At 36.2% G+C, this 27,333-nt stretch overlaps 2 protein-coding genes across 3 annotated transcripts in view; one reads left to right on the forward strand and one right to left on the reverse strand.

Annotated features, from left to right (window-relative positions):
- Window positions 1-27,333, forward strand: part of LOC124139654 — a 63,650-nt gene that overhangs the window by 3,378 nt on the left and 32,939 nt on the right. The window lies entirely within an intron of this gene.
- On the reverse strand, window positions 12,462-24,964 carry LOC124145416. The gene is made up of 10 exons (XM_046515176.2): window positions 22,453-24,964; window positions 20,877-20,997; window positions 20,346-20,393; window positions 20,044-20,088; window positions 19,357-19,529; window positions 19,024-19,122; window positions 18,128-18,195; window positions 17,185-17,276; window positions 16,764-16,873; window positions 12,462-13,481 (listed from the first exon to the last, which is right to left on the reverse strand). The coding sequence occupies exons 2-10, from the start codon at window positions 20,899-20,901 to the stop codon at window positions 13,128-13,130; spliced, it is 1,014 nt and encodes a 337-aa protein (XP_046371132.2). The 5' UTR covers window positions 20,902-20,997; window positions 22,453-24,964; the 3' UTR covers window positions 12,462-13,127.

Consider the following 27,333-nt stretch of genomic DNA (forward strand, 5'->3'; position numbering starts at 1 on the left):
TTCTTTAGTTTCATACCTAACGATAGATATAACTGGAGATTTCTGTAGTGAACTATATATTTTGTCTTATCCATCAAATTTGGTATGAGTTTTTCTACGTTAGCTAACCTAGTATTACCCATTAAGGAGCGTTGATATTCCGACATCCAATCCTTATTAACCATTAATCTTTCGGGAGCTAGTGCATAACTGTTATGATCTTTATGTAACAAACTTGGATATTCCAAGTCAACTTCTAGTATGTACCCTTTATTCACATCATTCACATTGATATCATCGACCCACTCAAAACCACCCGTGGGTAAAGGTTGACTCATAGCCCATCCGTACAAATTGTTAGCGTCGAGATATAATATGTGTGTGTCAGGTTTACTTGGATCATATCCTTCCACTAATTTATTATTAGCCTTAGAATACCTTTTTGCTGCCATCGATATACCCCCTTTTAATCCTTTCTCAATAAACAAGTGCATATCGAAAGTGAGTAGTTTTAGTTCTACGCCGGTCTTCTTCAACAATGCATCCCACGATAGTCCGGGACTGGATTAGTACCATGCCGGGTCCAAGCCATATTGTTTTAAAAATGTCTTTCTAAATATCTCGAATATATCGGCGAGTAACAGTACATCGGTTTTTAAGTACAGATTGTGATAATCACCTAAATTCTTACAACCTAATTTATCCCAGACCGTCAGAGCGTGTTCATAATCGGTTTCTGTTATTTTAGATTCTGTTAAGTTACTATAGAATGATTCGAGGGGTGGTAATTCAGTTTCTTCGAATCTAGACCAATCATCCATATATTCGTAAGGATATACACCTTTTCTCAGCAACAAATGACGAGTTATCTTATCGGTATATTGATTTGTTATCGCAAAGTCATCTGGATTGTTCGCATTAGCTAAATTGTCCAGGGAAGATAACAGAAACTTTACGGAGTCTATGAATCTAAGCCCATTACTTTGCTTTATTCTAGATTTCCCATCCTTGTCCCTATAATGTATAGGTTTAGTCAACGAGAACGATATGTATTTTTCCATATTATTAGGAATGCACGTTAAACCGCCGTCGGTCTTTGAGATAGCTTGCATAATGAGATGTGAATCGTATCCCCTAAGGTTATGAAACACAACGGGGATGGGTATTGTTTGAGAATTATTTTTAGTTTCAAGTTACAATCGTTATGCGCGGCTCCCCGATAATTACCCGTGACGTGACAATGATCTCTTACTGAATCTCCATCCAGGGGTTTATTACAAACATGACAACTCGTTGACTTCTTATGGGCCCTCCAATCATCCCTCGTCATACACATGGGTTTTTTACACGATAATTTTTCCCTGATTATTCTCTCTTCATTTTGTAGATATTCTAGGAACTTTCCCGCTGCATCGGGACCTCTGTAAATCACGGGAGTGTTTGTTTTCCCATCATACCTTACAACTATATATCCAAACCCAGAAGGAATATGTTCTTGAGTTTTGTACGTAAAACTACTATCAGTATTGCGTTCAGTATTTTCTATGGGTTTGATAAGAGCTTCGAAGTCGGCGTAAATTACGTACGGTACTGGCATTTGATTACAATAATGTTCAAATTTTAATATATTTTTCCCCTCTTTAGGCATATCGATCCTGATAGCGGTCTGTCCAACACCTCTACAGTCTTCTTTATGTGCTTCTAATAGATCTTGTCTGCTGTACCCATGTAGGCATCTTTCGCAGAAATATTTCTTTTCTTTATGTTTCGTTTGATCGTATAATAGCCTGTTTAAACTCTTTATCCATGTAGGTAATGATATTTTCCATCTTTTTCGATCAGAAATGAATTGATTCTTGGGATTTGTTCCGGAGTGGAGCTTATCCTGTGTACAACAATTCCTTTAAAATGTCCGAAAACATTTATAGCTAAATTATTTTGCTTTTCCACCTTATCAATTTGTGATATTAGTGTAGGTTCGTCTATACCATCGAAGTTGAGTCCATCGTTTTGGGGATAGCTAGAAGGTCTATTTGCAATTTAAGAATCTACGGGGAACAATGCAGATCTTATCATCATTCTTAAACAGTCATCAGATTTATTTTTTACGTTAATTATGGCTTTTTTCTTCTTATCATATGGGGGTAGATCTATATAAGATCCACCTTTGAAGGGCATATAATTTGCTATATCTAAATATAAACTATCGATTTTATCCACACCCCAACCCGAACCTCTATTAGTCCAACGTTCTAAAGTTTCCTGTATTCTCTGAATTGATGTATCTAATGATGCGTTTATAGTATCGGATTCGGTTATAACTTCTTGATTGCTACGGAAATATGGTTCGGTATATTCGGTGCTATCGTCTGTGTTACTGTTACTCAATAACATTTTAATCGTCAGCTGGTATTTTATACTATGTAAATCATCTAACTCCTCATTAATTTTACTCGATATGATGGGCTTAATATCGTTAACATCCATGTTGGAATTAATATCCATCTTCCAACCTCTTAGATATTTACCAACGACGGTGGATGTGGGTACAAATATTAATTCTTGTTGTTTATTCTCAACATCATTATCAATATCAACATTATTATCATTATGTTCAACACATTATTATCTAGGAAAGCGATCAATTCATCTCTTCTCATTCGAGAATAACCTCTCAGCCCAGTTTCTCGCTTGAACTTTGAGTTCTCTAACAGTCTGGGGTTTGTTGTATTCCAAACCGAGTAAGGTAATCAATTCAGCTTTTCTCATTCGAGAATATCCACTTAGACCACTTTGCTTTGCCATAGCCTTCAACTCTCTGAAAAAACCCATTGTGGTTGAATGGTATATGCAAAATGAGTCAAATGTCTAATTTGTTGTTTTTCATATATCTAAATACGTATTCTCCCCAACCTATTCCTCTCATTGATGTAATCTCTCTTCCTAGCATAAATAATCTGGTTCCTGACCCTATCAGCACCGTGTTCCTTACATAAACAATAACGACCTTTGACCTCTATCCCGCATACAGAACACATATAGTTTATGTTTCCACGCCTGATGTAATAATTGTGTATGCCGCAGTAAATATCAACACAGCGTCGGTTACATAGAGTTTTTTTACCCATGAGTGTAAATCCTCAATGATTCATAGTTTATACATCTATCATATTATTTGTCTAAATGCAAATCACATCTACCCTGGTGAGATATTGATTAGGCAGTCAGCCAACTCTATTCATAGATTAGTCATGGTATAGCTGAAAATCAATACAGCTTACAACCCCATTATCACAAATGCGACCTCGCGGTTTTTCTGAGCCTCTGACGGTGTATAAAACTGACTCATTGTTGGTCTCGGTATTGGGTCAAGATTTTTCCCATTAACGAGGAAGTATTCATGCATGGCAGATTCGTCATCCTTAAACGTTTGAATTGAATGTCCTTCCTTACGCAGTTCTTCATGAATAAAATCTAATCTTAATGTCCTATTTCTGGCCCATTATGACTGAGCTTTTTCTAGTTGTTCTAAAGCTTTATTATGTCTTTTCTGCTCCGAACCTCTCATACTAGAAAATAAAAAATTACTCCCCGAAAAAGCTAGAGCATTAACAATAGCTCAACCGACCATCATTGCAATTGATGCCATAGTATATGAATATAAAATATTCAAATGTTTAATTAATTACTTCATTATGTCTTCCGGGATAAGCCCTTGTTTGATGAGTATATCCTTCGTTGCCATAGATAATCCAATATTCAGAACCATCATTCCGATATCATATCCATTAAAATCTAGCTTTGGAGGTGTGGCTTTAGTAATCATTTTAGCTATATGAGCATAGCTTATGGCCAAGCCGGTGACCACCGCTGAATGATACGTTGCGTTTACCAACATTTTACCGTCTGTAACTGGAGTAGTCATGCTTCTTATAGCATTATATGGGGGCTAACCTCTAATTGAACTTGTTGTTGCATTGGGGGTGACGTTTTCTCTTCTCCGGTCTTATAAAACAACCATACAGCTGCTATACCAGCAACTCCTACTAGTGCCCATGTTTTAATCGGATTAATATTTGAATTATTTATTAATTTCGCTTTCCTCGCCAGCCCACCCTTTCTTCCTGCGGCTATTTTCAAAGGATTCTTTGTCACTCTGGGTTGTTTTTGTGTTTGTTGTGCAATCGCTGGTTTCTTATTCACATCTCTGTTGTGGTGTCACCTGTTGAGTCTCCATTATTATTAAGTGGGCACATATGTTTAAATTGACAATACCTAGCCGTTATTAAAGCTGTGGTGAACGGACCTAAGAACATTCCGTATCTATGATAAAACTCACAGCTCACTGAGCTTATAGCTTGTTCGATGAATGGGTCTTTCTCGAGAGATTCGCATAAGAACATGCGATGTTCTGCCGGGATAGGGAGAAACGTACTAGCTACAACTGTGTATAGTTGGAACATAGCCGAACCTATCGTTTTAGTCATGGTAGCTCCCAGTCTAGACTCGTAATGCCCATACAGTTTTTTAATCTCTTCGTTGGTCAAAATATAATAGTAAAACCCTGATTCATTCATACATTCTTCATTCAAACATTACACATTCATATATACCAATATGTAACCAAGCAACACATGTTTCACATTCTTACTTTCATACTTCATACTTTCATACATCAGTTTCACAGTGATTGAAGATTTAGTTAAATAGTATTTTAGGCCTAATCTTAGCGCTTACTGAATTATTTACCTTACGTAAATAATAACACTTGTAATGCATACAGATATACAACTAATTACTATGATCTGGCTAATATTTACAACATGACAAAAACTGCCAAATTATCAACAGCATAAACACAATATACCTACAAATCCTAGGAATACGTACAAAAAATAAAATATCATCAAAAGACCAACCTTGAGAAGTGAATTCCAAAGTCCACAAATCAAACATCACAATTAGTCCAAATTGTGAATTCCAAAATGTCCAATATACGTGATACGTGCGTTCGACAGTAACATCAAATGTGATCTATACTGTAGTAAAACTAAACCCTTTAAACTGGAGACAGTAAGCTAGAAAGTTAAACACAAAAGGGCTGTGAGGGGTGCGCTTGGGCAGGCTATTGTGTGATAGTGCACCAGGTGATTGAGGCTGTGGCAAAGTACTCATGCAGTAAGCTGAAACAGAGAATTAGGAGAGCTGAAGTGTGAAGTATATAATGTTTAAAACATACTTGACTGAACATTTAATTCAGTAAATATCTAAACTAATAAAACTAAAATATATACAATTATCTGATCCTGTCACATTATCAATTTTTTCGATGGTATAATTTTCTCCCAAATATTGGGAACATTTTCCACCGGCTACAGAAGCGGCGAGTCTTTCTCTATGTTTATCTAAAGATTTATCTACATTTTGATCTGCATCAGATTCTTTGATCATTTGTTCGATCGTCGCATTCCATAATGTAATACCTAAGGAGATATTTAAGTCTAACATAATATAATATGGCATATCCAATACATCCCGTAATAATGAACTGTTGCGAAAGAATGATGATTTCGAAACACATTTTATGTCATATTAACCGCTAATGTTCAATTTGCTATAATTTTGCTATAATTTTGCTACATTTTGCTACATTTTTGCTACATTTTGCTATAATTTTGCTAAGCAATTGCATAAGCAGCTGGTTGATCGGTTTTTAATACGAGTTTACAGTGCTTCGTTGCCGATAACAGTTTTCTGACTTTATCTCGTTCGAGCTTGGTATAAATGACATCATTTTCGCGTAAACATTCCTCGAATGAATCTCGATCGTGGCAATGAAAGAGTGCTACCCATTTGGTCTGCTCTCTGAGATCTTTCAGGACAGAGTTGTATTTTTGAGTAGGTACCCAAACGCTATGCTGAGTATGCCGTCCGGAGGATGCTAAATACGAAAGCATATCTTTCTTTTTTGTGAGTTCTTTACTCGCGCTGCAGTCGTCTATTACGAAAAGGGTTGATTCTCCTTTGTATTTTTCGTGACATACTCGTAAACAGTCTTGTAAACGATCGCCCGGATCGACTCTGTGTACCCCGTCGCCATTCACTACCCAATCTCTCGATAGGTATGTTGTATTAACGCTTATAGTCGGGCACAGAATAATAATATGATCGAAAACGTCCCTATAATGACTTTAATATAATATCTAGAATAAAAGCTGTTTATCCACAGCCCGTTTGCCAGCATATGATAGCGCAGTGCGGATCTTTAGGTAAAAGATTATTAATAGATTTCTTGCACGAATCTTCCATTCTGTATATTAAGTTGCGCATCCATAATCACGTACAAATATATGTTTAATTTACCAGCCGTTTCCTGGAGCTTCGTTATCTGTATAGTGACACCCTCGCTAGCATTTTCTATTCTCCTCCCACTGCCGTGTAGTTGGTCATCGTCCATTGTTCGCATGTCTAGCCATAGCGTGTACTTCGTCGTGAGGTATTCACCCATCGATACACTCCCGAGAGACAAATCTTTCCCGACCGCGATAACTTCCGGGCTTCGTTTTATAGAAGGAAGTTTTTTAATCTCATCCCACTGGTGATACGCTAGCATTCCTTGGCTATATAGTTGATTAGGAACGCCCTCGATAGTCAATTCTACTTTTGTAATCTTGGGATCTCGAAGTCTACGTTGTGGGTTTAACTTGCGTCCGTATTGCGAAGACATTGTTATATTGAAATTATATAACCATAAGTTTAATATAAAAAAGACTGATTTTGATCTAGATTATTTAGATAACCCAAATCCAATCGAAAAGGTTACTGATGAAACCAGCTTTACGAATCTTAACGATGAACTTTTGAACCCAACAGTAAATGATGAACTTTTGAAACCAGCCGTCAATGATTATTACGATACCTTTAAAGATGATAGTCCTATTGTTCGTGACTATTCAAAGTTTGAGATAGATAGTAAAGGAATATTGCGAATGCGTGGCGCTCCGGATATTGATCTTATGCATTCTCGTACTCGTAAGCCCCTAGCCTTGTCTACGATAGCCAGTAAACACGGTATCAGCACTGTTCATGATAAATTAGTTTTTTTAGACTACTCACGACTTTCCGCGAAGACTACTGAGGTTCTTAGGACTGTGCGTACTAAACTCGTTAACAACACAGATAATTTGGAAGCTTCCTCGAAGGTGGCCTCGGACGGACTCGAAGAAATCTTGGGTACCTACTACGATAATTCCACGGTCAGTGTATCACCATATTCGGAGTTCAGTATTAGGGAATTACGAGGTCTTGACAAGGCAATGTGAACAATGCGAGGAGAACTCACCAATAATATGGCCAAGATATCCGAAATCAACAAGCATATAGTTTATGAGAAAACAAAACTTGAACAGGCGGGCGATGAGTTCAGTAGACGCCACGTAGCGGAAAGATTGCGTAACTTAGAAGACGAAAGATCGGCCCACCTCGAGGCTGCTTCCACTAATAGAGAGGCACTTCGTTCTCAAATCAGTCGAATTCGAGAAACTATCGATCGAGTCCTCAACGATGACACTACACTGGCCGATAAAATTAAAACATTGTTCAGAAACAGGGAATAACAATTGCCAGTATTTTAACCGAGTTGGGATTTATTATATCGACTTTGACTCTCGCGTTAACTGGTGGCACAGGTGAGACAGGTGGTGGCGGATCACCGCCTACGTCGGATGGTATAAAAGAGTGGATAAAAAAGCATTTAAAAGCATCAGGTTCAGCACTGGGAAAGCTCGCTGAGAAAGCCGCGGCCGCCCTTCCCGGTATAATAGGGAGTGTTGTTTCCTGGCTATTGTATTTATTAGCTAAGACCACCACTTGGCTTAGTCAAAACTTGTGGGCACTGATCGTAGCAATTGCAGGGCTGTTGTACGTATCCGCTAAGAACTATTTAACCAAATCAGTTCGCTAACCAAATCATGAGTAAACCAGCCGCGATTCCACCTAATACAAGCACTGTTTTTTCATCGATATGTTGTTGATTTTTAGTCGCAATATGCGGTGGTACTTGTGCGTCAGTAGATGTTTGTGCGTTAGTAGATGGCTGAGCGATAGTTGGTGTTTGCGGCTTGACTATTCCCTTTTTGCCTGTGATTGTTGGCATTATTAATTCGACGTTAATATCTGAATTAATACCTGTTTTTTGTTGATCGGTAGCAATAACAATTTTATTATTATAACCTATCACTTGACCGATCTTAAGTTCCATATTACTCGGAGACATGTATAGTCCCGGCGCATAAACGTAGTCCACTTTGGATTGAGCGTACTGTAATACATCTTGAAAACGCTTTATAGACGATGGTATGTCAACTGGTGAATTAATGGCGTCCTCCACGTTTGCGACAAACTGTTTTTGCGCATCGAACGCCGTCCCAGTACCGATAATGGACGTTCGTGTTTGCGATTGTCCACCGAGAATTGCCCATACATAAGTTCTTATCGATTCATTAAATCTTACAACTCCTGGGTTAGTAAAATTATTTTCCGTTTTATCATTAAGAAATTCATTCCAAGCGTTTGCGGTATAATTCATTTGTATAAATTTTGTAACAATATAAGCCAAACCACCCTTAAAACTCATAAGAGAACCTCTCCAATCGTTACTCGAAAGTTCCCAGCCATGATTAAGATTATGCAATCTTACAAAAAGATTGTCTATCTGTAAGAATTTAAATGGATTGAATGGTTGATGAGTTTTTTTAACTAAATCATTGCTGACTTCTTTAACAGTTCTTTGTCCGCTGTACGGAACACCTAGACCATGGTTTGCTCCTTTAATGCGCCAATCTTTATTCGTAGAAACATTAAACTCATTACAAATACGCTCATACGCGGACCTATCATAATTATTATTTGTGGAATTCCACGCTCGATCCTGCGGTAATGGAGCACTAATTTCTTTAAGTATACGTCTAATCTGATAGTACACGTGAAATGATATAACAGACTTATTTAGTTCAAATCCTGGGGAATAAAGAGATACACCACATCACGTTGTGGCACACCATATGGCAAAGTTTTACTGATTCTGCCAAAATTGTATCGGATTGTGAAACCAATCGTGCACCATTTTATCGCTAGTTGCCGTGACTCTGTACTTTTCAAAGATATCAGGGAATTTAACGATAAATTCAGCACCAGAGGCAGTTACTATAATCGATTGATTAGTAATGTATCTCGATTTCATATTTAAGATATGATATAGTATCATTGTATATTTAATATGTATGTTACACTCCCAGGAATAACAAATGGTCAGTCTATTGAACTGCTTCATACTATCGATAACTCGGATGGACAACTCGAAGTAGCTCTATGCGATGTAACGTATTACCCGCTGTGGACCAATATAACTGCTGTGAGAGGTAATAATAAGATATGGATATTAGATGAAAAAAATATTATTGAAAAATTCATTATTATACCTGATGGGTATTATAGCGTATGCTCACTCAATGATGAAATTTTTAAGCCTAATGGAATTAGTCTAACACAAGATGAGTCTAATGGGACAGTGAACATCAACATTAGAGAAAAAGGTGTACGGATTTTAGGGAACTTATCAGCTATGCTTGGATTTGTACGCGGAATTTTATCAATATTCAGGTCAACATTTGATGGAGAGACATTGCCCGATTTAGTTGCCTATAAAGAGTTGTGCATCCATCTTGACCAAATAAGCACGATGGATAATATTTAACTAGAAAGTCCTTCAACTCTGATCAGATCTATTCCAGTGAAAAATGAAAAATATAATAGCGGTAGAACGGAATCTTTCTCACCATTACAATATAAAAAAATAAAGTGGGGTATTATTTCAGACCTCAAAATTTCTGTATTAGATGTAAAACACCAACCTGTACATATAGGATACTTAAGTGTAACACTCCATATTATAAATAATGGTTGATTCCATATTTAAGTTATGATATAGTATCATTGTATATTTAATATGTATGTTACACTCCCTGGAATAACAAATGGTCAGTCTAATCAACTGCTTCGTACTATCGATAACTCGGATGGACAACTCGAAGTAGCTCTATGCGATGTAACGTATTACCCGCTGTGGACCAATACAAGTGCTGGGAAAGAAATTAATAAGATAAATATAGCTGATGGAGTTAGTTTTCCCGAATGATTAATATACCTGATGTGTAAACCTGGTACCGATGGTAAGTTATACGCTTTACACTTACACGATAATGTATACAAGTGGAAAGAAGTTATATTCACGGTTAATCTAGATGATTTAAGCGATGTCGACATTGTTAGTAGACTCCTTAAGAAAAACACTTCGTACAATCTTACTCGCAACGACAATAAAAAATGGACTATGGTCGAAGCAAACATCGAGTGGCTATTGAATATCGTCATTACCCCACCGTATGTGATGATGGGTAAGGCACATAATTTAACTAAGATAATAAATAGTGGCATCGTACTCGCGGCTTATATCCCATCAAAACGAAAAAGTGTGTTAGTCTCTCCCCTGCCAGAAAACCCAGGTCATATGTTATATAGTCGTCCGGCAATCCAAAATGTTAGTTTAAATTTGGTTACTGAATTCAATGAAATTAAAGTTAACTTGAGTGCAATACCTAATCTTTCTATGCTTATTATTGAAGTCTTGTTCGGAGATGTACCGGTAGATGCCTTCGAAATATTACCAGGTCTATCGATTAAATGGATCAAGAAACACGAGCGTCAACGTTGCAGTATTATTCATATCGGAGCATCGCCCATTGCAACCCTCAAGGGGGTCCAAATTATTAAAAGTGGCACAAGACCAAATAGCGTCCATTCCAATTTGGAATGATCGTTGGATTTCTTTGGAAAGATCGCTCATTCCAACATTTCCAAAGCTTGGAAAGATCGATCTTTCCAAAAAATCCAAAATTGGAATGGCAACATTTCCAAGCATATTTCCAAAATTGGAAATGTTTGGAATGGCTTGGAATGGTTTGGAATGGTTTGGAAATATGGTTAGAAGGAAAAAGTTAAAATATGTTTTATCAGTAATTTGGACAATAACAACAGTTATTTATTGAGTTTAAACTATATAATAATATATTTATCTCAAACATTCACTACTTGTCTGTGTAGCGAGGGGCTTTTACAGTCTCAGTCCCTAAGGTGGGAGAGAGACCCGCACTTGACTCGACAAGACCCTAATAGGTCTCAAGATTAAGTATTCGGCTGGATGGCAGCTGCCATTTAATGACAAAACAGACGGTCGTCTAGACGGCTCACATGTAAGTGCGCCGACATGTGCCTAAGATCATAGAATGGACAATCTTTAGTAACATCTAATTGATTGTTGTCTCAGGCCAGAGCTGTGAATAATTCTGTTCATTGAACAATTGGAATTCAGGAAGTTATCAATAATTGTTTTATTTAACATGTTTACGACATAATATTATGACATCAGGACGTACTACAGACAGAACCATATATTTTAAAATCAGTTTGCAATCAGTTTAAAATCTTTAACCGTGGGAAACGAACACTGAATTATTTATGAATGCTTCAATAGAATACAAAACATGTTTTTGTTATCCTTATTACAAACAAAAAATAATAATTCCAAACCGACAGATTTCAGATAACCTGAAATTACGCTTCGTGAACAAGTCGGGCGTCCTTATAGACGTGTATTTATGTCATATAATGAGAGACTATGATTTCCAAGTCCCGATTATCATGTCAATGATATATCAGTTTTACCACATGTGCACAGACCGCCTATACTTTTGCATAACTATTCTCAACTGAAAGTCCTATCCTCTTATCAAATATTCTGTGAGAGTAATCATCATTAATATAAGAAAACTCATTCTCATCAAAGAATACAGAACAAATGACTCAGATGCATACATTTATTACCATGCTTCATTCATCATGAAGCAGATTTACATAATTTGTGAACAGCCCTTGAACTGTGATTATGAATTTTACCATTGTCCATATTAACATAATAATATATACATATATACAAAACAGGTCAAGTTTGGAATTTTGAAATATGCCATAAAAGGTAGAAGGAGGGGGGGGGGGGGGGGGGGGGGATTCCGTCAAACAACTGTCAAACCATTTATTGCCATGTACGTACTTGCACACAGGGAAGTCAGCGCTGTCTGGGGCTCCAGGTAAATAAACATCGTGGTTTTATGACGGGAGATCAGACGAACCGTGAACCAGAGGCATGCGACGTAATTACACCAGGGTATTGTCTCTTGAACTGGCTAATTGACTTCATATAATTGGTAAATATATTCGTTTTGACGACCGTGATTCATGCGCATCCCGGCTCATTAAGTGGGCTCCAGGCCATAAAAACAAAACCACAAAAAACGCCCCAAACTAATACAACAGATAAAAGCGCCAACAATCTACGTAAACTAGGTAAAGACATAGAAATAGTTTGGATCCCTGCCCACGTTGGGGTGTTTGGCAACGAACATGTAGACAAAGCAGCCAAATCAGCACTAAAATTAGAAGAAGTAAGCATCCCAAGCATCAACCTACCAAAATAAAAAAAAAGAAGTTAAAAGTATCTCAAAGGAAAATAGCGGCAAAATAACAATCAGAAATATGATTGCAAACTAAAACGCCACTCAAAAAAACATATCCATCATAAAACCAAAAACATTGACAGAGTAATAACCAAACTACAAACAGGCCACACTAAGTTAAGCTCTCACCTACACCTAATTAAAAAAACCACCAAACCGGTAAATACCCCCACTGCAACTTAAAAAGAAACGCCCGAACACGTATTATTCCCGTGTGACATTTACATTTAGAGCGCCCTATTCAATACTTTATGGAACACATTACCAGCAACACAGACCAAACAACACTCCAATCCTCACTAAATTGCAACAATCACATGACTGTACTGAACCCCCTACATGACTTTAAACCTTTGAAGCACTAAGCATATATCTAATCAAACCAGGCCTACTTGGCCGCATTTAAAAAAAAGGACAAAAAACAAGCTGCCAATAAACCCTAAAATTCCTAACCTATAAAAACACCCCTTTTAGTAAGTAAGTAAGCATGTTCTGATGAGGATATGAATGATGATGATTCTAAACTACTCCATGGTATGTCAGTGCTGAGCTGACCCAGCTGTCTTCTTTCTGCAACCAGGCAGGAGGTGGTGCAAATGACGAGACACCTGTAATTCGTCTCGTCCGTGGTACGATGGACGCTGCTGTCTTGGTTGTTTTACTAAATGTCTCGTCGGCCACTTTTTTAGCGGCCCTCATTTCATGACTCTCCCAGTCCCTCCTTCTCACATTGAAGACCCGGTTGCCATCCTCGTCGACCGAACTCTCTTCTGACGACATGAGCTGCGTTTTTTTCATTACTCGAATGTACTTGGTCCTTGTGTGATGAGGTAGTTCGGATTTTTCAATGCCAGTTACACGGTTTCTGCTTTTCTGAAAGCAAAACCGTTCACTTTATAACACCCACCTTTCTTAAACACGAAATAAAACGAAGACAAAACAGAAATGTGCCCATTACTTCAGTAGAATAGTTTGTCCTGAGCATGTTGTGTTTAGAGTCACTATAAATCGAAATTCTGTAAATGGGAAGAAATATATATCTAAATCTATAAAAAGAAGTCTACAGATAATCTTCAAGTTTCAGTAACATTAACTTACAACTCATAGTACATATTATTTGCAGTTGAACTCCTAAAGTAAAACTCACTGCGTACAAGCAGGAGTTATTTAAGACGTTTTAATGCAGGAATAACAAACATGAAACATTTTATTCTCATTTCAGAGAAGCAATTGCAGCAACTATAGTTATACGCATCGTTACATTCCTAACTATCTATCTGGTACTTGGTGTGAATATTAGTCACTCCCCACAGAGTATGAAACATGAAACATTTCGTAGTATAGATAAATATACTACCAAAAGACATGTTACAACAATGATCTGAAGGTATGATTGGATTTATATACGTTTTAAAATGACACGACATTTCTAACAACATTGGAACATATCGCAAGTAAGGGAGATATGTCAGTTACGATTCCGATATTCTGGTTTTGTTTATCAGAACAATTTAAGAAAAATCTCTGTGGAATGGCTGGGCAGCTGAGTGGTGATCTGCTCGAGGCTAATTTGTGTCGATTTAACATGTTTGACAACGAAAGTCCGGATCGATAGTAATGTAACTCATCAATATAGAATATTTGGTAACGGAAAGAATTGGATAGTACATAGTACATTTAGATAAGAACGTAGTGAAATAAATGGCTACAAATTTGATAGATTTGCTCCTCATAATTTATCTTCTAGTTGTGGTTACTTTTATCAGGGTAATGTTCATTATCTGTTTCAGTACCAAAGGTACAGTCCTCTGAGATGCAATAGTAAATTATGTGGAAGGAATTTGTCTGGAGGGAACTTCATATAGGCATTGTCTGTTGGCCTTCTTTATTTGAGATAAACCATTCTTTAAATCATTAAAAACAAATGCTTCCTAATTTATCATATTCTGAGAGTTTCTGTAATTGTATTTGTGGCATATCTACCTCTAACCAATTTTCTATGTGCATATACATGCGGCCGCGGGTGACAGATTTATTAGGGTCATTGGGTGACGCTCAGGGTTTCTATAAAGGTAGAAAGATGGCGTTATGTACCTTTTTATGGCGGAAAGTGTTATTTGTGTAACATTAGTTATTTAGGAAATGATTTCAACTATTTGAATATATTGACAACACATTTACATTGAGGGTGCAATGTAAATTCGTCAAGTAACATTTAAAAGAAACTATTAATTTCTTGCAACGACAATAATAACTACCAAGAAATGGTAAGATTTAAACCTTACCTAACAACGTTTATACAATTCAATATTACTGAGACCGGGCAAAACCCTGCTGTTAAAAGAGAAATTCATACGCATATAATAGCAAGCCAATGATTTTTTAAATTTTGTTGCTAAATCGTATTGCTCAACACAAAATAGTATTGACGACAACAGGCAACCTTGCCTTACTAGGCTTGGTAATGGAAACATATCCGTCGGATGGGCATTAATGGATACACATGACCTATTATTTCATATATTGACAACTGCTCAAAAATCCGTTTCAGTAATACCTAATTTTAACAACAGAACAGTCACGGTTTACTTTATAAAATGTTTCGAGGCGTGATGTTGACAAACAAAAAGTAGTACGCCTCATAATATCCTTTGATCAATGACCGCTTAAAATGTATGCAGGTTCAGTCGTTTTACTCTTCTGTATATGAATTGATTCAAGCCAGGTAAATAGGAAATTCAATAAGTCAGAGCAAAGTTATACATGGAATATCAAAGATATCCCGAGGTGATTAGCGACACACCTCTTAATAAGTATTATGATGAGTTTATTTCACAGGTTAAAATACTGTGAAAGACTTAAAAAACGATATTATATATATTGACTGGATTCTATTATCTACTAATGTGCAAAACCACAAGCCCTAACCACTGACGTCAGTACCGGCAAAGCACTCGGGAGCATCGCTTGGAATCTTCTTCTTCTTATTATTTTCTAAACACGTTGTATGATGATATTGCATTTACATGAATTCATTTGCCAATGTCCTAGTTGACTCTCCGATGCATATGTGCATCAATGGACGCCCAAAATATTATTTCGAAGCTGTTATGCGAATACATGGAAGAATACCGGCAGAGATGTGCCCCACTTTTACTCTTATGTAGAAGACGAGCGAGTGGTAGCTAGACTGGCAAAAAGCTCTTGTAAAATATATACTTTCATATTAAAGGTTAAAAAAAAATCTCTTTCGCGCCTGTGGTTTATTACACCTCCACAAATGTTTTCTGAACAGTGATTGAAATTATAAACAAGTTACACAAGTCGTGTGTGTTGTCCCAGTCATTAGAAGACTGACTAAAATAGCTGAGCTACGCGTGTGTCGACTCTGGCGTTAACTAACAAGACAGAGACTGGGGGATAATAGAAATAGTCTGTCACGTAACACATTGAATATATACAGGTGTCGGGTGATGGTCGTGCCACTGTTCATAACAACATTTTCTCAGCACTAATTACAATGATATAATGACAAAGCAATATATTGACATGTTACAAAGGTGGGCATTATAGACAAGCTAATCAATGCTAGTCAAGTGATCACAGTTTGTTAACTCACGTTGATTGGACAGTCTAGACAACACATGACGGCCTTTCCGTCTTAGAATTGTAGTGTATACTTGTAAAATTACCTGGGGCACTATGTATATATATACACTCATAATATAAACAACAGAAAATTACCCGGGGTGTAAACTATATAAGGGTAAATAGGTAAATATTAAAAGCAGGCAATTTACCAATTTTTATACACCCCGGTTGTCCTAATAAAATTCTCTATTCTAATCTATCCTGCTGTTAATTCTGCAAAAAACATATGTATTCCAAATTCCACCTCTCCCTATAACCTTACTCCACTGGGCACCTTTTAATTATATATTAATAAGGCGCCACTCACCTCATTCTAAATTTCTCTTTTTTTTAACTCGGCGGCCATGGCCAACAGGCCTATATAAAGTCACACCTCAAACACTTCCAACAATTGGCCTTACTTTGCCCAAGTTAAGCTTCACTCAAAATTCATCTTCAATAATCCAAATTTTATATCCTAAGGGGGTATTTAATCCCTCCAGCAACACAAATCTTTCAACTTACCGTCAGTTTCCTTGAATTCTTTCTGGACGCGTCCGTGTGTTCTTTCTCTTTTCCGTTACGTGTTCGGGATAGCTTCTCTTTCTTCGTTAACATGATCCTGGTCATACCATCTGGAACATAATGTTTCTTTCCTTATTTGGATGTGAACTGCAACATACCGGTCTTTTTTCCATATCTTCAAATAGTGTACAGCAAGTCTTTAACCATTAGTTTACCTGTGAATGCTGCATATAATTCTTTCCTGACAGACTAATGGGAATGTTACGCATCATAGATAAGTCATTTCAAAACACTGAAAAAAGGTTTAAATCTTTCCACTAGTAGGCATGTGTACCTTTGCATTGACTTATGGAATTGAAATGTTTTAAAAATGTACATGACGGACACATGCATTTGAAATACACTTAAATGATAAAAATACCTTTAAATTCCTGTTTTGTCATGCTTGGAGCTATCACCTTAGAAAAGTCCCAGATGTATTTGACAACTTGTCGATTCTGTGCGGACTCCAACCTGCAACAAATGTTTTACTTTTATTATATGACCAGAAATATACATATGCCAATAACTATTACATATAATCTTCTTTAACGACTTCAGCATGAACTTATTAACTTATTTTGAAGTAACTAAAAGAAGCAAGATTATTAGGTATAATTTCACTGCATAATTAAGACATATTCGTTTAGATTTGAGATATATTGGTGGTACAGTTTTCTGGTACAAAAATAACAAAAAGATATATATTTATGTGACTGTCTCATATAATTTCCCATTACAAAGATTCCTAAGACTTTATTTATGACTATTTTCTACTGAAACGGGATTCATGGAAGAGAAGTAATCGTGGTGGTATTAAGAAAATATTATTTTTGCCAAAATTGCGTAACAGTCTTTTTCGGATGTACCTCCAATTTTATCAGAAAAACTTGAGGCACACAAAACTTTGCGACTCGTTCATTGATTATGGAGGTAAAATGAACACTAAAAATGCGATAAGATTTTAAAACAAGCCTATCTATTCATCTGAATAAAAAGTACTGTAATAAAAGTATAAGTGAAACAAAGATAAATTACATATGACTTTTGATAGTTTTGATTAACTTTTATCAGCGACAAACCTATAGGGGTTTAAAAAGAGATAAATAATTATATAGGTTACATACTCGGTCTCACAGACGCAAAGATACACATATCAACAGAAATAGTGCTTACAATGCCACAGCGTTTTCCTGGTGTAAGTCGACTCCAAACAAATGGTTGTCAAGTATGGTAAAAATGATATTTTCGAATTATTTAAATGATTGTAACAGAATGAACATATCGTCCTTTCCAAAATGATCACTGCACACTACGATACTTACGTGAACATAGGCTCCATAGTCCACCCTTTCTCAGTTTCAGCATGGTCGATCGCTGCCTTCAATGCTGCCTAAGGAAGAAAATTGATAAAATATAGTTAACAGACAATAGAAAGAATCAATATTGGTGATTTTATCTGTGAGATAAATCTATCGAAACTTGATATTGTCTTATGAGAAACGCATCGATTACTGTAAATCGTGAAATTAATGCGATTGCTGAACCCAAGCTATTTAAAATAGATACACCTGGCCATTTAAAAAAAATTAAAAAATTACAATAAAATACAGTTGCATCCCACATCCACCTCTGTGGACACACCACAACATACCTACCTCACTCAGATACCTCCATGCACAAATTTACGTAACGTTCACACACATACACTCAAGACATAATTACTTTCATACTTGCATACCGGGGTACATACGAAACTCATACGCATTTACCATTCTGGACACAAACACAACGTTCACGCATACAAACACTTTCTCATCCAAACACACTCATCCAACATACAAAAACACTCTATGCTCCATGTCTACAATATACCGTACCACAACAGTAACAGGTCCATGCGTTGGTTTACAACTTGATTGTTTACAACTTGATTGTAAACAAAGTGGTGTTTTATCATTACACTAGTGCAATCTCCCCCATGCCAAATATTATTTTAGATAAAGAAAGTGAATGCTTTCAAGCCGAAAGTATCTGAATTGAACCTTAATCCGCTTATTAGTGCCGAGTACATCGGGAAAACAATCGTTATGGTGTTTTTTCTTCCCAATAACAACACATAGTTTATGTTGATTGCCCTCGTTTAACGAGCTGTATAATCTCGGTCGCTAAACACGGTTTTCCACATATCCGCCGTTTTGATGTTTTGCTGGGATCTTACCCTTATGTTTGTACTGACTTTGCTGGATTTGGTCGAAGTTTGTGTTGGTTCCTGGACCCTGTTGTCCAAACGTGTAACTTTTGCAGTTAGGGCGGTAACCTGGAAATACAAATATAGTGAAAATTGACGGTGAAACGTATCATGGTATGCCCTACTAGTTCACTTACTGTTATATCGCATGATCCAACACTGGCTGGATGCAATTTTTAAAATCAATGTTTCCTTGTAATGACACGTAAATATATATTTAACTATAATTTTCCCCTTGAAACACGATAAATCATATCGAGAATGCATTTTAAACTGAATACAGTGTTGACTATCATCACTTACCTGTGTATTCTTTTCAGTAAGTTTGCTCTTGAGGTCTCTAACCTCGCTGTTTAAGTTTCCAATTTCCTTTTTAAGGTCGCCGACTTCGCCCTTCAAATCTGTAATGGCCCTGTGAAGTCGTCCTTCCATGACCCTCATGAGTTGGAGAAATTCCGCATAGGGGATTGACTTTCCTGTAATTAAGAGAAACATTAAATACTTACATAGCACCTGGATGACCGTTTTACGTTCTGGGAAAAATTCAAGTGCAACCTTCTCCAAAATATGCACTCAAATATCAAATTCAAAATATATTCGAGCCAAACAGAACTACCCCTCCTTGATATTCTTATTAAAAAGAGTAAGCTAATTTTGCCATCAACTGCAATCTGAAGTGTTATAAGCACTAGGTTGCAGTCATTTGAAATCCCGCTGGAATATAAGACAAGCCTCAGCGGCAAACATAAAAAGGATAGTTACATTAAATGATCTTGTTGCTGGTCGAATGTAATTGGTGTTGACGAATGAGTGTTTGAATATCATTAGCTAGGGCATTTTAATGTCGATTAAGCAATCCTTATCAATAATGGAGATGTTCCTCCTGTGTCATTCCGCGTATCTTGTGGCAGCTAAAGATGTGCCAAAATCATATAAATGTATGATTATTCATACAATGCGAAAAATCATTTCATACGTTGTGTGACATACCTTGTCTCATACGAGGAGTCTCAGCTTGAATTGCAGCTTGTTTCTCTGAAACATTAATTTGTTTATCATTTTCTAAGCAAATTGCAGACACATCGATGCACTACATACCATTGATCGCCGATGGATACGGATTTCATTTATCTTTATGAATATCCATTTAGATGTTGAAAATAACTGCGTGTCTAAGCATACCTACGATAATCTCTGATTGAAATGAAAGCAAATTACATGTTAAACTACACGAATGTGACAAGAAAATTCATGAACCTGCTCATAGAATTGTGTTTGATGAAAATACATACTACAGCTTGAGGCTCTTCTCAGTAAGTCCTGACCGTCATCTTCTCCATCTGCATAGAAAAGTACAATTTAAGAAATGGGCTTGGGTTGATGAAAATATATGAATCAGTTATCTTGAACGTGCTTTATTGCTCGAACATAATAGTTTTTAGACTGCATACATTTGCAAAGTTTATATACATTTTGCCATGCACAATAATTTACAGTTCATGTTTTTCTTTGATGATTGAGCCCTGGACATTTAAAAAGGTAAAGAAATTCATCTGCGACTGCAGGCGAGTCACAAACGTTATACTTTTTTTGCTTCACGTGGACTGCTAAAGCTAACGGTCAGTCCTACTTGTCGTAATTACAGACAGATATTTTATTACAGTCTCACCTCATATTTACAATATAAAATCTATTTAAAACAATTATGTATGAACAACCCATTACAGGTTATGAGAGACACTTTCTGCAATCACAGACACATTTCAACAGTTCAACCTGGCCACTAATTAGGAACCATTATTGTAAAGTTCGGTAAGAAATACCTGAAAAGTCGTAAACTCTTGTCATAGGTGTAGATGAGGCAACTGGACCGCTTCCTAATCTATTCTTTTTTCCATTTTCTTCCCTTTGTCTCAAGATTTTGTTCTTGCGCTTGACTGGACTCTACGATGAGACCAAATACAAAATTAAAATGTTTCCACAATATGGTTATGCGGTAAAACTTGAATTCGTCAAACACTTGTTTTCGACACTAGCAGCAGATGATGTAAACGGGTGATATAAGTGTTAACACATTTAGTAAAACAATCCCTGACAATATGAATATTACATATATAACTGACAGATGTATAACAGATAGTGCACAATGTTCAAGTTTATAATATATTACAACACCGATTTCATTAACATTACTGAAATCAGACCACTTTGACAATGAAATCGTTAATTGATTCAAGAAAGGTATAGACTGGCAGAAACTGAAGCAAAGCGATAGTGGCATGTAGAGCTATGTCTCGTCAGGCCAATGAGGCCGCGTGATCTAAGGAGCGTGAACAACATGGATGCCGCGTTTCGGCCGTACCGAACAGTCAAGCTGCGATCTCGGAGCTGCTCGTCCGATTGAAACCAATTGCAAGCGGAGACAAAATTATCTCCCTTACCCAAACATGATCGTTGCTCAAATCTATCTTGAGTAAATCATGAAATTAATGCGAGCATGACATGTATGCGAAAAATGCGACCGTCATTCCCTCTGATTATTTTTTTATGTTTCATTTCATCATGATAAAACAGTTAGTCACTTATAAGGTTACCAGGTTGAACATAAAAACGATCGTTAACAAAAACGACCAAATTTATTCTCTCATCACTCAGCCTAACAGTGATATAGCTGCACATAAAACGTTCAAGTGCGCTAAAGTATTACACATGGTGGGTGGAGGACCAGGGGCACTTTGAGTTTGACAGGTGCCATCAACTGGTCAAGTAACATCACGGTTTGTATATTCACGTTGATTGGACAGTCTAGGCTGGCGCCAACTAATCATGACGGCGTCTTCAGAACAGAACAGGACTTTATTTATTTAGTCTTCAGATCACTTGTTGTTACTTGAATAAAACTGATATGCATACAGATTTTATTGTTTATGATTTTTTTCCCATGACTTTTTTTCCTAACCTACTCTATGATTTTTTTCAATATTTTTGTCTCGTTCACCTTGGCGATATTCCTTTTGGGTCAACACTATGATGATACAATTCAGTTCATACAGACACACATTCAGTCTACTAATAAAACATTCATGTTACTCTATTACAAGAGGTCAGCGTATAGTTTCCTGGGACATGAAGAAACCGAAATAAATGATACAACATTACTTAACTGTCTCACCGTATTTCCTTTTTACAAAATGTTATTCATTTACATTAGAATATAGTTACTGCGTACATTATTGTAAGAGGAAAGATGTTAGACTTAGTATAGATATTTAGTTTTCGGTTCACCTTTTCCCTATTCTGTATCGTTATATTATTTCCGAATGAAATATTGTTTAAATCAAAAATTGTTAACTTCCCCGGATAATCAGTGAATAATCTATTCACTATTTCAATTAATACCTGGTAATTGGTGGCAAATTCCGACGATGTGTCACTCTTGTCCTCCTCGTCGATCTGGTATTCGGATCCTTAAATTGAACATGATAAATATGTTGTAAGTATATGATGCATTGCTTACCTTGAATCTAAAATGCGAATCAGTATTTTGCGATTGACTAGCATGTGTTTCAAACAATATGTAAGTGAAATGGGATTGCTTGGTTTTAGCGTGTTTGTAGGGATATGGTCACACATCTGAATACTTAGTTTGGTAGTTTGGGTAAGAAGCATAGTTAAGCCTTTGTCCTATCGAATGATGATAACTGTTCGGTTTTCTTATAACATAAAACGCAGGTAGAATAATTACAATTGAAGAGATACTGATTATAAATTCAGAGGAAAACATGTAGTTTGCATGGTGGAACTAGATTTAGTCAGAACAATCTACTAAAAAAGGCCAGCCAAATAGAGGAATGATGTTAATAAACTCTATTTCAAGAGCCTGAATTCATATTAATATAAATAATTCATATATCAATTATTTGTCTTAAGTTATTAAGAAAATATCCAAATGACAAATAACCCAAAATATTGTAGTAGGTGACTGTAGTAATTAATAATTACGTTTACGATTTGAGAGAAATAAACATACACGCCGTGGTTCCCGTGCACAAATGCCGATGTCATAGAGAATTGGCTAAGTTTCATTGCAAATAAATCGCACACGTATCACTACCCATCATAGAAAATAACAAACTCATGCGGCAGTAACGCGTGTTACCTATGCATATTGTCAAATCAGTGTGAAAGCGGCAGACAGTCAAATTAAGCGGCGCCATACTGTCTATGGTTATTCTCAATGTTTATCAATAAACATGTGGTAATGTCCTCTTTAAATTGGCGTTGAGTCATCGTTAGTCAAGCCTTGACAAGACATTTACAGTGATAACAGGTGTCAATCATTCCGCTAGACATTCCAAGGCGGCAATTATCTTTGATCTTGAACTAGGGCCCGGTATGTGCGACATGTTATTGACAATCTATACTTTTTTGTGGTTTCTGCCAAACCGTCATTGGGCATATACTATTCCAAATTAAAAAGGCTGTTTTTGATATTTTTACCAACGTTTTATAGTGCCATTTGTCAAACATGTGAACTGAGAACTGAGCCGCGCAAACAATCTCATCAAGTGTATAATATGTCCATGTTAAAAAGGGGATTCAAACTGTAGTTACAAATTGTTTAAACGAAATAACACATATGCAGCTTCTTAATAAAAGATAGTTAGAGTTTCCGTGGCACTGCATGTTTGCAGAATAAATTACTTTTCATAGGGATACAAAATCAAAATCTTCAGTTTTATTGTGACACTGCTTGTAGATATCACAAATAATCTTTGTTTATCAACATTGTTGTATTGGAGGTTTTTTAATAGTCGTATACCCGGGTGTCGCATTGTGCAGTTTTAGCAATGTACGGGGATCAAAAATCTAATAGATAACAACTAACGTTATACTATGTACATGCATACGGTAAAGCGATACGTTATTTTAGAACATATTTTAGAAATAATTGTCTTCTGTGTCAAAGGTTCTCACTATAACACTGCAGTTCACAACGAAGTGTGCTTTCTGCGACAGAGATAATAAAAGATGGTAGATGTAAATTGTTAGGTCCGTTCACAACTCTATATCGAACGTCTTATGTTAATAGAGTAGTCATTACATTTCTATATTCATGTATATGGCACTAAACGATTCCTTTACAATGTATGTATATTTGTCAGATATGAGCAATATCTCAGAAAGGGAAAACATTTCATAATCTTATGTGTGATGTTTTGCATAATATAATAATATCGAACGATAATGTATCTCCTCTATATGGTGATTTACACAGAAATAAACCGATGTCTTTACATAAATAAATATGTAGATATTTGGTCTTACCTGAGCTTTCTCCTGACTCTGACCAAATTCCATGCAGTGATGCCTCTTCCATTGCAAAAAGTCGATCCAAGATAATGAACAGCCTTTTTTCAACGCGTTTCAAACGTAACTGGCCATCAGACGTCTAAGTATATATGCATTTTGGATTTTTTAAACGGAAGTGAGAATTTGTATAATGTGGACGTCTCTGCCCAATACTAAAATGTTTTCACAATTCAGTTGAACGTTGAGTCGCAACGCACAGTTCATAAACGGCACCTTTCTTCTCACGATAAGATAATCTTATTGAAGGATTAACATATTGGCGCACATGTTTGGATCAGTGATTGTGATTTAAACAAAGCAGATTCTTCTAAAAACATCATGGTTTGCCTAGGTCACAGCCAGCAAAAGCGTTTACAAAATATAATATATTAGTTCAAATATTACTAATGAGGCCCTCTATTGTAGAAACGATCTTTGTTCTACGACAATCGTCAGTCGGTATGGGAAAACAAAATATTTGTTTATTTATTCAAATTTCATAGGCAATGTCATATGATTATAGACAAGGAAGATAAGAAAATAAATATAAAGAGTAGCCACTTTACATTTCAGTTAAATTTGCTCATGATTTGGTCTTTTCATGGTAAATAGTGCCAAAATATAATATGCAGCTACCAGTAATTGTATCTACAATGATATAACTCAATCTGTTTTTCTCATCATTATTGCAGTGAATTGTCGTATGAAAGGCGTATGGCCTTTCTGAATAAAAACTGTTAAATTTAAACCAGACAAAACAGGTGAAAACTAGAATCTTTGAAAAGAGAAACAAGGGTAGTATTTTGATAGGGGTTTCACTGAAAAAATTAAGTTCACAGCGAAGCATTCTTGCTTAGTCTGTTCCTACAAATAGAACAGAAGGCTATAAGGACCAACCGTATTCCGTTATATATGTTGCTTCTGTTTCATCGTTTCATACATTGTCCTTTCATCATGCCGGGTTACTATCTTTAGATACAAAAAAATCACCCCAAAAAGCTATTTTTATTCATTAAAAACAACAACAAGGAAAAGATTTATTAAAGGTAACAGTAAGTGTTATCTGAAATATTTATATTCTATTATCCCCTTTATTTGGAGTGGGAGTGTCACATCATCATTCAACATCGGCTTCACAAATGGGATGTGCCCGACGGGTACAAACACAAAACAAGATATGGTAAATAATCTAACTGAATATTATGTAAAAACTAGAGGTGAGTTTTAAGATAATAAGTTAAGGATTACTTCAGATACTAAAATGAGTTGTTTCTTTCGTTTATTTAACGTCTGCTTCACAGAAAGTGAATTTTATTTAAAAAAGGTAAGTAAAAACTAAATGAATAAAATATAATGTTGTTTGTATAAAAGCACTGAAAGATGGCGTCAGTTTGGAATGAAGACTATTGCACACCATGGAATTAACTTCTCGCGCGTAACATATCACGTGACTGCTCGCTATGTCACGTGGTAGGTCATTGGTGCTATATGACACGTTCTCCTCAGCGGCAGAGTATACCCTGATTGGTATGCTTCAACAATCATCACATTCCTGTGTTTGCCCAGCTGCCTGCTCAAGTTGCCATTCATCGTAGATTAAGAAACTGGTCAAGTTTCTGGAGAGGGCCGGATTAACAACTGAATAAGTAAGTAATCATTTTACTTCTCCCATGTAGATGTTATGTTGCGTAGAAGATATTGATTAATGAAAGCTGAAAACAATGTCTTGTTTGACGATATGATGTAGATTAGATGGCAATGCGTTACATGTAAACAGCTTTTCTTTGCGATTTTTCAAACAGATTTAGAAGTTGCTTTCATACCATACGAAACTACTGTCTAAGTTGTCGAAAGTGAATGTGAGTCGAGAGTATGTTAATTTCTGAAATGTCTCAGTACAACTCCTGCTATACCACTCCCAGATAAAATATTTAATTAGTTTAGTGTCCTTGATACCATTTCACGACTGCGAGGTAGGTTTTTCATAACGAGAATACGACATTGGGTATGTCCGTAGTTGACGAGAACGTCTTTTGAACTATGATATATTAAAAATATCATAGTCGTACATAGACGGCACAATTTCACCAATAGCGAGAACCAATAAAGACTTATGCGTAAAATGTTATGATAAGATACACGTGAGGGTAATCGGAAAAAGATGAATATGTTGACAATCTTCAGATAACCGTCACTTTAGAAAGTGTGAAATTCAAATATCATTCTTCCATAATGAAAGCTATCACTCTAGAAAGAGATAAAACTGCCAACCATTAATTGCCGACCTGAGCATTATGCCAAATCTTTTCTTCTTGATACAGGGAAATTATAAAACTGTAACTAGTTCGCAACCAGTTATTGTAGATCTTAACTTTACTGTAATTTCCATGCACTAAAACAGAATTGGATCCGTTGTGTTCATCAAGCATTCAGATATAAATCTTATACATGACCAGTTACATAACTAAACCCGAGTCTGAGGCGAGCATGCACTAGAGAAATATTGAACTGTAGAATGGGGTATTGATTATATTTCGAAAACTTACCGTTTTAATGTCTGTTAATTCGTTTAGGGTTCTGTTAGATAATAGAGTGACGCCTCTTGACTCGTTTTTAGTTATCTTACTACAAATAAATGTGAACGGTTCATATATGAATACAGTGTCAATATACTTCTTGTTCCAATAAGAGTGATGTTGGAAACACTATATACGACTCACTATGACAAATCCAATGACTATTTATCTATAAGTATTCTTGCAACTTCAACAATAGATCGTGTTATTTTGGAAACAAAACTACTTTGTTTTTAATTGAGAGAATATATAATTATGTGAACATAGTGAGAATTGCGTATGAACTCTTTGCTTTCAACGATGATAATATGAAAGGGGTGGGATTTTGTACAAGAACGCCACGAAACAAACG

The sequence above is a fragment of the Haliotis rufescens genome, unplaced genomic scaffold, assembly GCF_023055435.1.
Source record: "Haliotis rufescens isolate VD_foot unplaced genomic scaffold, xgHalRufe1.0.p SCAF_7, whole genome shotgun sequence".
Lineage (NCBI taxonomy): Eukaryota > Metazoa > Mollusca > Gastropoda > Lepetellida > Haliotidae > Haliotis > Haliotis rufescens.